This window comes from Takifugu rubripes, chromosome 16 (genome assembly GCF_901000725.2).
Source record: "Takifugu rubripes chromosome 16, fTakRub1.2, whole genome shotgun sequence".
NCBI lineage: Eukaryota > Metazoa > Chordata > Actinopteri > Tetraodontiformes > Tetraodontidae > Takifugu > Takifugu rubripes.
Window position 1 is genome coordinate 1,174,037 of NC_042300.1, and position 10,758 is coordinate 1,184,794.

General features: G+C 44.3%; 1 protein-coding gene and 1 long non-coding RNA gene across 2 annotated transcripts in view; both read left to right on the plus strand.

The window, feature by feature from the left end:
- Window positions 1-1,997: 1,997 nt before the first annotated feature.
- On the plus strand, window positions 1,998-7,688 carry LOC115253056 (uncharacterized). The gene is made up of 3 exons (XR_003891380.1): window positions 1,998-2,031; window positions 5,206-5,321; window positions 7,262-7,688. It is a non-coding gene; the product is annotated as an uncharacterized lncRNA (long non-coding RNA).
- Window positions 7,689-8,831: 1,143 nt separating this feature from the next.
- The window catches only part of ptchd4 (patched domain containing 4), a 29,795-nt gene continuing 27,868 nt past the window's right edge, over window positions 8,832-10,758 (plus strand). The window contains exon 1 of the mRNA XM_003977303.2: window positions 8,832-10,758. This exon is cut by the window's right edge and continues 58 nt beyond it. Coding sequence (XP_003977352.2) covers window positions 10,217-10,758 — 542 coding nt within the window. The 5' untranslated portion in view covers window positions 8,832-10,216.

Here is a 10,758-nt window from a genome sequence, read left to right on the forward strand (position 1 = left end):
TCAGCTGACTCTTCCTTGACATGATTGTTGAAATCAGGGGAGACAGTCAGACTGGTGGTGGCATAATGGTGTTGATGAGTTTATCTACAGGAAGAATGGGAACTTTGACCTGGGAAACAATTGAGAACAAGGACCAGCATCCAATGGAACGGGAAGAAGAAGACGAGATTATCCAAGCAGAAGGACTGGATTGGACTTAGCATCAATAATTTGCATACGTGTTTCTATAAAAGACTGGGTCAAGGGATAGTTAGGTTGTCAAACTTCATGCCCTGACAATTGACTCTGTTGTTGCTAGGGTTATGAACTGGCCCGGAGCTCTGTAATATTTGTATCTTGAATTGGTTCTATTTGCTAAATACATTTTGAAATTGGCATTTTTCTTCTTGAAGTCTTCATTCAAAGAACAGGCGGATTGGCAGTGACACATATGAGGTATTGTGATCCAACACGGACGCTGCGGAACCGCGTCTCAAGCTCACTAAGTCTCGCCTCCAGAACCGTTAATAAACTACACTTTCTACACCTATTTCTTTCACTAAAGGAGGCAGAGGAGTAACATTTCACACGCTGAACAGACACAGACACCGGGTGAGGCCATGCTAATCCTAATAATCGGTGGAGTCCTGTATTTGTTTAATATGGATTATTTCTCGTTGTTATCGAGTGATTAGAATTTCCCAAGTATTCAATTATAAATGAATTTAAATAAAGTGAAACCAACACACACCATGCACACTGCACCAACGGACTATTGAGAAGACAGGAAGTGAAGTACCAAATCATTACTGGATGGAACCCCAGTAAAGATTAATATTAATGTGTGTTAGTCTGGAAAACATATATAGCGTGTATGTAATAAATACTTTTTGTGAAGCTGGTCATCATTGCTAGTTATCAAAGTCTAAGCGGCAAAAGTCAATCGGCATTGGAGGAAAGTGACAAGAGCTAATGGTGACATTCGCCTTAATGTCACCAATATTGTCAATTGTTACTTAAGTATATCCTTGATCAAATGGCTTCCTCAGGTATGGGCTCACTGATGACCTGTTCTTTTGTTGAAAGGTTGCCATTCCTACTGCTATCTTGCACACCTGTACAGCATTTGAGGAAGCCACCATGTTGAATCTGACAAAAGAGTGATGTGAGAAGGTAAATGTTCAACTGTAACATGCATTAAATCAAAAATTGTATCGAAATTCAAGGCAATAGCCAGCAGGGTAAACATAACAAAGCACCCTGCAGTGACTGTATTACCTTTCCAATCCATCCTATTACCCCTTCACCACCGGTAGACATTCAGACCATTTGCCTCATCCGTCACTCACATGAGCATGCTGTATAACGCTTCCAGGAGGGTTGTGGCAAGCCATGAATTATGTATTTGCTTTGGCATTGACACTGAACAGAAATCAACAGATGCTCAGTTAATTTTCAGTGAGGTTGCACAGCAACGGAATTGCAACTCCTTCATCTTTAAAGTGGAATCTTTTCTAGAATTGGAGCTTTCATGCCTTCTGTGTGTGTTTGTGTTTACAAATTAATGACCAACTTATCTCATGGAGGTAATGAGGCCATCACGGTGTCATGAGGGATGTCAGGACATCCTTGGCACCTGAAGCAGATTTGGAGGTGGACATTCCGTGAATTTTGCTCACCGCACGACCACCACAAAGAATGCCCTCTCCAGCATCCAGAGGAGAGGAGAGGAGAGGAGAGGAGAGGAGAGGAGAGGAGAGGAGAGGAGAGGAGAGGAGAGGAGAGGAGAGGAGAGGAGAGGAGAGGAGAGGAGAGGAGAGGAGGTCAACAGCATAGACTCAACACAAAAGAAGGAGGTAGAGGTAAGTATTGAAATTAAAAAGATAGGCCAATTCTCCCTGCAAACAAGGTATATAACTCTTTCTTTTTGTTATAGACAAATATGCTGTACATTTAGCTGCTGTTTGCTGAAGCTAATCTATCCATCCATTTCCTGTTAGGGAAGGCTGCTTTTTCCTATACAGTGTCATGGCGGTGCTGGAGCCTTTACTGGTAAGATGAATGAATACACCCTGGAAAGAGTGCCAGGACAGTTTAATCAGACTAATGTGCATGTTTTGGGACTGTGCAAGCTCCCAGCTAGAAAAAAGCTGAAGCTTCTTACTATGAAGGGACCACTGCACTAACATGTCCCAGCTAAATTTGAGGGAGTGGTGTGAGGTAGGCAGGAGGTGAAGACTTAATAAATCATTATTGTGCGTGCGTGCGTGCGTGCGTGCGTGCGTGCGTGCGTGCGTGCGTGCGTGCGTGTGTGTGTAACCTGTCTGACTGGGTGTTTCTGCCTCTCAGCTGGTGCCTGTTGGGATCGCCTCCAGCACATCCACTGACCCTGATTTGGGGCAAGCAGCAGTTAACAGAAGGCAGATGATTAACAGAAGTTTATGATTTGTAGTCGACCCGGGTGAAAACAGCACATTAATGTGAGACTGAATCATTCTGATTTGATATTTACAACTGTGTAATATAGCCTCTCTGTTCTTTCTATCCTTGAATTTTTATGGCTCACTGTCCTAGAGATAGAGAGAGAGAGAGAGGCGGGCGGGCGGGCGGACGGACGGACGGACGGACGGACGGACGGACGGACGGACGGACGGACGGACGGACGGACAGACAGACAGACAGACAGACAGACAGACAGACAGACAGACAGACAGACAGATAAATAGATAGATATTTTTTAACTATAAAGAGCTTAAGAAGAACACTTTTGTCTTGCCAGTCTCCCATTTTACCCAGTATTATTAGCATCTTGTTCAGAAGACTCTTGGGATGAGAAACAATCTATTTTTCATTAAGTGTCATGACTCAGTCATGGATTTATCCCCCCACCTCTAAAGGGAACGAGTCGACCTGAACTTAGACAGATTGTTACTGCGACATGAACAACACCGACCATGATGATTCACCTTCTGGAGATGGAGTCCAAGGAAGAGGAGGAAGGGGGTTACTAAGGGATGGGACGGGCTAGAAAATGTGTGGAAGAGGACAAGAGAAATATATGAGAGAGAAAATTAAGGGAGGGGGGTCCTAATCCATTAAGGCTACTGCATTATTCACCCTCAGAGAGGGGCAGAAAATGCCTCCCCAGTCAATTAATTAGCCAGCTCACATGTGCGAAGGAGGCAGCAGAGGTGTGAGTGGAGGTTTGGTGATGCCAGAGGGAACATGGAAAGTAAAAACAAAGGAGAGGAAAATCTGAGACACAAGCGCAGAAAAAAAACAAAACAAAATGCAACTCATAACCCGAAATAACTTGGAGCCGTTACCTCCAGGGAACACTTGAATTATATCTATGAGCCGATACCTCCTTCTACAGATATGGGCGCGCTGTTCTTTCAAGTGAACTATACTAGCCAATCCTTCAGTCCACATGGTTATATAACACGCCAGAAACATGTCTGCAACATGAGTATACATGTTCCTTTAAAGAATGCCGCTTGTATGTAAAGGATGAAAATATCTATTTTGCTCAGAAAAGGGGAACGTTAGCCATAGGTTTAAATGCTTAGTTCATGGGGAAGCACTGGAACAGTTTTACAGGGATCATTTGTCCAAACACACCCAGAGAACATTCACCTTTTTCATCTCTGCTCTGGATCATTGTTTCATCTTTGTTTTAAAAACCACTGGTCACATGGCTTTAGGAGATCTCCTTAGCTGTGGTCGTTTGAGTTCCTCTTCTTTAATTCCACTGTATTTGGAGAGTGTTTGTTCCAAAGTAGAACAGTGAAGCAGAACATCAGACCTCCGATTTTGCGTTCTCTGTTTTGGCCGATGGCGTCGTTTGATGCTGCGGTTCGAGTTTTGACTTGAGGGATAAACAAAAGTTGGTAATGCAGGAGGGAGATGCAGCTGTAATGATGCAGAGAAAGACAGAGGTGAGGAAGGAATCTGAAGAACAGGAACAGTCAAAGCAGGCAAAGAGAAGGAGCTAACAGATGGGGGAGGGTGGGGGCGCGCTGAGAAATTCCCTCCTGCCTGGAGGCATATATATCTCCCAAACTGCTTTGTCAGCACAGTTGGGCATCGGTTGCTACATGCGAAGTTGATTAATGACAACAGGACTGACGGCTCCGACGTCATTTAACGAGCAGCTATATTTTCCGATGAAGACCACTTTGCAGTGGATTCTAGAGGTGGTGAGAATCTCCATACAGGTAGCATCCAGTCCTCTGACATCAACCCCCACCGTTATTTATGGTCGAGACATATTTCACAGGTATTGGCGTTGCAGGGTTGCAGAAATGGGCATGCTGCAGAACACAAAATCAAATCAATGGCATCGACCAGTGTCAGAATGGTTGATTTTTGACAGTGTTGTCCAGATTTTGCCCATTTTGCTGTCATAAGAAAGCAAATTAAAAGGATCACAAACACCGAAATTCTGCTGATGTGGAATTAAACCCATGTAAATGGTCAAATTTGCGAAAAGAAACACAACTGTAGATTCTTCCGACTGTTGAGACTTAAAGAATGATCATGAATTAAGGTAATTGAGCAGCTACTGTACAGAAATTTGGCTTTGCGAAAGGCTCACGGCGAGAAGGTTCCAGGTGCAAACAACCCAGGTATGTTCTCCCAGTGCCCGTGGGTTCTCCTCTCTGGTACTTCGGCTTCCTCCCACAGGCCAAAAACATGCATTTGTTTACTCTAAATTAACCCCAAGTGTGAATTTGAGTGTGAATGTTGTCTGTCTTCGAGTGTTTACCCTGTGAGCTGGTTACCCATCCAGGTGTGGGATAGACTCCCTCCTTCCCCAGGGAGGAGAACATGGATGGATGGATTGTCTGATTGACTGAGTCAAACATTAAAGCACTTCTCCATGTTGCATTCAACTGTTCCGACAACTCTGGAGCCTGGGTGGTTGGGAGGGTTCACGCTGCTGTTCCTTTTACTTATGATTTACTGTTTATCTTCAGCCATTGTGTCTCACTGTCTCTGTGTTACTGGACCTTATCTGGGTACGATGTTGGACAGTAATGAGTCTCAACATTTCAGTTCAGCCGAAACAGATTGTCAAAGGAAAAGGCTTACCTGAAAAGATTTGTCAACGATCACATTATCTTTCCCTAATGTGATTAATTAATTTGATGTTCTTTATATATTTATGATATATCTGAGTTCGGACTGGAAACTCTGAAGCTAAAGTGGAACATATCTCTGAAGGTGGTGGAGAGTTGAGCAGATGACGACAAAACGGAAGGACGTTGTGCTGGTGGAGTGGACAAAAGTCCTGTGGCGATAGATGTGGCAGTCCCCAATGACAGCAACACCGGGAAGAAGTAAGAAACTGGGCCTGGGAGTAGTTGGCAAGGATGTTGGGAGTGAAGACAACACTAATCCCTGTGGCCATCAGAGATCCCAGGAACAACATCTGAGATCTCTGTCCAGAAGACTACAGTTCTAGGAACTGCTAAGACACTTTAGCTACGAGGCCTCTGGTAGCAGAACCAACTGCCCTGGTAAATTCTGTGTGGTTCTAATGGAGGGGTGCTTTAAAAACTCAAGAGTGCAGTGCATTCTCTCAGGAAATCTTTAGTAAATCCTCCCACTTGACTGGAAAATGGAGCAGCTGTGCCAGTTTAAAACAGGCTGACAGTTTGGAGTGTGATGTGATGTGAGTTTAAATGCTAATTGGCAGCTCTGGCAGTTGATTCATGCTGTGTGGAGAGTGCACCGAGACATTTGCAAACCTTGAAAGGATGGATAGAGTGGACTCTCATTGGTCAGACTCATGACCCCTAAATCCATAGGTTTGCATCACAGATCTCTGTATTGCCTCCACTGCCTGGAAGTGCCTCTCAGCAGGACATGGCTCACCCTCTAGCTACAATGTACCTGCAGGTACGCTGATGTGATCTGGGTGACTGAAGCTCATGGATCAGAAACCTGCTCATTGTGCACATGGGCTTCCTCCATCGCCTCACACAGCACACATTCACTTTTATCATGTCACTTTTTTGCCCCCACCCCCCTACATCTGCTGTCTCTGTGGAATAAAAACTCATTTCGTATGGGTGAGCGGATATAGAAACCATGAGCGCTACCTCTATACCCCTCAGTCCATCTCTTTAATGCACAACTTATAATCAAGTCCTTCAGGGAGTTGTGCCACATATGCAGTTTCATGGGGTCTGCTCTGCATCGTCCTGAAATGCCAGCACCGCTGCCTGTTCCTGTGCTCCTTGCTTTAATTATACGAAGTGCACATTTGTAGGAAAATGGCAGCGGAATAAGCAAAAAGGACATATCGCATAGGGAATATATTAATGGAGAAAGGCAGCAGCATCATTCTGAACGGGCTAGTGATGACTGCTGATTTTAGCAGTTATTTATTATGTCTGCATTCTCAGGAGATCAGCTAATGAAGTGAGTGCTAGCTAGAACATGTGAAAGCTGATGCTAACATGTACTGTTGGTGTGTTAGCACTATATATGGGAATGCAGTATTAGATCTTGTGGTTGACATTGAAAAGTACCACTAGTATTTATCATATGGCTGGAGGGTGGTGTGCATACTTTTCTTTTTTTCTTAAGAAATGTATGCAGAATATACCAAAAGCCACTGGAATCTTATCCTGGATAGAAGAGGAAGTGAATGTTAGTTAATGATATGCAATTTGGGTTAAATGGGTTTACTATTAAGAGTGGGTGACTCATTATGGTGTGGTCTGTAGGGAATGACTGAGTGCTTGCTGAATCAGTCAGTGTCATCTAGTATTGTCCCCTGTTGACTTCTGTCTTGTTAAAATTGCTTTGGATGGATGAATGTCCTGGGAGAAAATTTAGCTAAATCTGGCTAAAGACATCTTTCTCTGAAAATGTACGTGTTATTAGAGGAAAAGCTGCGGTGGAAAAAGAGCTGCAAGTAACAAAAGGTCTGTGTTTTGTGCTTGACATAATTAAGGAGCCAACGTCGGTCTGCACCTCAGGGAATATCTATGCCATCAATCAGCCAATAAAGCATTGACAGCACCTGCTATGCACACCATGAGATTCTAAATTCAGCAAGTTTGGAAGATATATTGAGAGAATATCTACATTAATATTTTTTTGAGTTAAGAATGAGGTGAAAATAGAATCAGGTAGTCATTTGTAATTATTTTAACTATTTCTGTAATGTGAATGAAACCTTTCCTATGTTGTCATCACGTGTGTGTGTGTGTGTGTGTGTGTGTGTGTGTGTGTGTGTGTGTGCGTGTGTGTGTGTGTGTTTCCTTAGAAGTGCTGATGACTGGCTCTGATTAGCACAGAGGACATCATTAGAGCCTCTGAAGCCCCCTACAGTATTACAGGACATGGACAGCATTCGCCACTCAGGCAGAAAATCACTTTGCCAAAGTGACACAGACCCTTACACACACACACACACACACAGATGCACACACACGCACAGATGCCAACAAAGAACTCTGTAAAGACTCTACTTACTGCTAGAATCAGTATTGAATAATAATTTCTTGCTGAACCACTTTATAATGTGTTAGCATGATCTGTGTAGACAGAAACCATAAATATGTGATGTCTAACTTCAATATTCCACAGTTTCATTCATGTATACCTTTTTATCTTTTTGTTTGACCTTTGTTTGACCTTCCTCATGCAGCTTTGCAACAATAAGTTTTAGTCTAGACTGGTTGTACAAGCTAATTATCATGAAATTACCTTTGTTATGAATCGAAGTAGCATAAATAAAGTTGATCGAACCAAAGCACTCAGCCTGCAATCGCAACCAGACATTAAAAGGAATATGTTCAATTGTGTGATTGGATATTCAGTCTTTGCAGAGGGGTGATTAACAGTCCTGGAAATAAATATGAGCTCCATTTAGGCCCCCACCTGGAACCATAAAGCATTTCTGCACATGTATAAGGAGTCACAAAGAAACACATCATCATGATTACATGGCATCATGTGTAATGTACTCTTTCTCTCTGTATAAAACACATTGACCGTTGATGTAACTGCGTTTTCAGAAGATCTGAATAACTACATGCCACTCGGGATTGGCTGTGCTTTGTGACCGTAAATATTTTTGCCACGTCAAAGATGTACTCCGGCCCAGCAGACAGGGGTAGTTTTAGAACGCTCAACAGTTTGAATGTGGAAGGATTTATTCACGAGAAGGGGCGGACATTAATTTTGCAGAAGCGATTTGTGCAGAAGCAGCAGGCCGGACTCTCGTTTGAATATTTAAATTCATTCAAATTATTCCCGACACTCAAAGGGAACAAATAAGTACAAATGGAGCCGTGGAATCGATCGCGACCTTCAATCTCCTTCAGCAGGATTCTCTTTATTCACGCCGAGGAATGATTCAGGTGCAGAGGGAGCAACTATGTCCTACTTTTTATGCTCCTGCTTGACTGTTGCTGCTCCAGTGGGAAGAAGTGCCGCCTTGAAAACCAGGCTGGAAGAAGGTTTTTGTCATTATCAGTGACATCGTGTGCACCAATGAGATGGTGGTTTAGGGGGATTTTTCAACGGATTTCTCAGGGGGCTTCGTTGGTGATTACCTAATAAAGCTAATTGTGTACAAATGGTATTTCTAGTGTAACGAGCATGGGTTAATCCTAATCCTGAGCTGTAATTGATTTCACAGCAATGAAATATTCAGTGGGAGATCAGAGAGCAGACTGTGACCTAATCTTTGTTACACTGGCAGCTTCTGCATTGTCATTCCTACAATTTTATATAGAAGCGTACAGTTCAAAAATAATATTAAACGTGACGAGGAAGTACAGTCACTGATGCAGACTTCTGGAACACAACTAGCCATTAACCGGCAATGACTCAAGGTCAAATCATCTGTTAAAAAATCCCTATGTTTCTCAAGTGCCTGCCAAGTGGATCCCATCCAATCATCATGTCCTATTATGTGAGATTCTCTCTTCACGCGTAGATGAAAAAGGGAAAGAAAGTTGTACAAAATGTTTAGTTGTCCATGGCAATGCCCATACTGATGACCTCAGCGCTGTAAAAACAAGAAAATCTAAAATAATACTTTTGCTTTACACAGTTTTTAGACATTTAACCAAATCCATTCAGAAAAAACTAAACACTTGAATCTATTAAAATGGAGCAACATCTGTTTTATATTTGAAATTATCTAGTAGGTCTTCATTTATAAATATCCCACTCAATTCTGTCCAAAACCTGCAGGAGACCATTTAGCCAAAATGGCACATCAATGAGGACAGATGTTCATCAGCAAGTGCAGAAATCCCCAATTTTGCATCAACATCTGTCTCAATGGACTGTCACTGCACCCTGAAAGCAGCAATAACTCAAGTATATTGGCAGGTTGGTGCATCACAGTAGGTTACACGTCTTTTTACATCTTGCATGTCTTTTTTATGCTGATTTTACGCAACACCTGAACCTGCAACATGATTGAGGCGAGCGGGAGTTTTATAAATGACGTCGCAGCAATAAAATAGTCCGCGTCTTTTGTGTAAAATGTGTTTTTGCTGGTGCTCAGATGTTGAGTAATACGGGGAATAACCCGTGCTTGGTAAACCCTCTCACAGCGCCCGACCTGGCCTGTTGAAATCACTCAGCATGCAGCTCATCACAAGCAGGGTTTTCCCCATTCATGAAGCCAAACACTGACTCATCCATGCCGGGCTGCCTCTCGGCCACCTACCGCAGCCGCAGCAACATTTTCTTTCTTTCTTTCCATTTTATTTTTTACAACTCTCAGGACGCCCGTTACCGAAAAGGAATCAGGTAGGACCAAAACCCCTCCCTCCACCCCTCCCTCTCCAACCACATGGTTCCAGTTTTTAAAAAAAAGAAAAGAAAAAAAAAAACAGAAAAAATCTGGCGTGCTCGGACGCGGCGCACCGGCGCTCGGCGCACACATGCAGTCTCCGCCGCCGCGGCTCCTCGCTGCAGCTGGCAGCAGCGAAGGCGACTCTGGTGCTGATGCTGAGCGGCGGAATCCTCCAACGGCGGCCGGGATGACTTGACTCGTTGCGGTCGGCTGTCGCTGCTGCTGCTTTTCTGACCGCGGCGTCTCCGTGCGTCCGTCCGTCTTCGAATTGCTGCAGTGCTGTTTTTTTTTCCCCCAGGTGTTGTGGCTTGTGTGCGTGCGTGCGCGTGCGTGCGTGTGTGTACATGTTGTAGCCTGGAGTAATTCTCTTGGACCAAGCCGGGGCTCGGAGTCTGATGTCACATGTGCTTGATCGGAGGAGACGGGGCATCTGCATGCAGGATTTTGTGGAGGATGCTGCGGCAAGTGATACACAGAGGGCTCAAGGCTTCGTTCTACTGGCTGGGCTTATTCGTTAGCAGGCACCCCGTGTTCTTCCTCACCGTCCCCGCGGTGCTCACCATCATTTTCGGATCTACCGTGCTCAGCCGCTTTAAGCCGGAGACCGACCTGGAGGTGCTGGTCGCCCCTACGCACAGCCTCGCCAAGATCGAGCGGAGTCTCGCCAACAGCCTGTTCTCCATCGATCAGTCGAAGCACAAGCTGTACTCGGATTTGCATACGCCGGGCAGATATGGCAGGCTGATCCTGCTGGCCAAGTCTGGGGGAAACATCCTGGAGTTGGCCGACCAGGTCCTGCAAGTCCACAAGCAGGTGCTGGAACTGCGCGTCAATTACAAGGGATTCAATTACACCTTCGCGCACCTCTGCGTCCTGAGGCACCGGGACAAGCGCTGTCTGTTGGATGATATCATCACTATCTTCGAAGACATCAGACAGGCTGT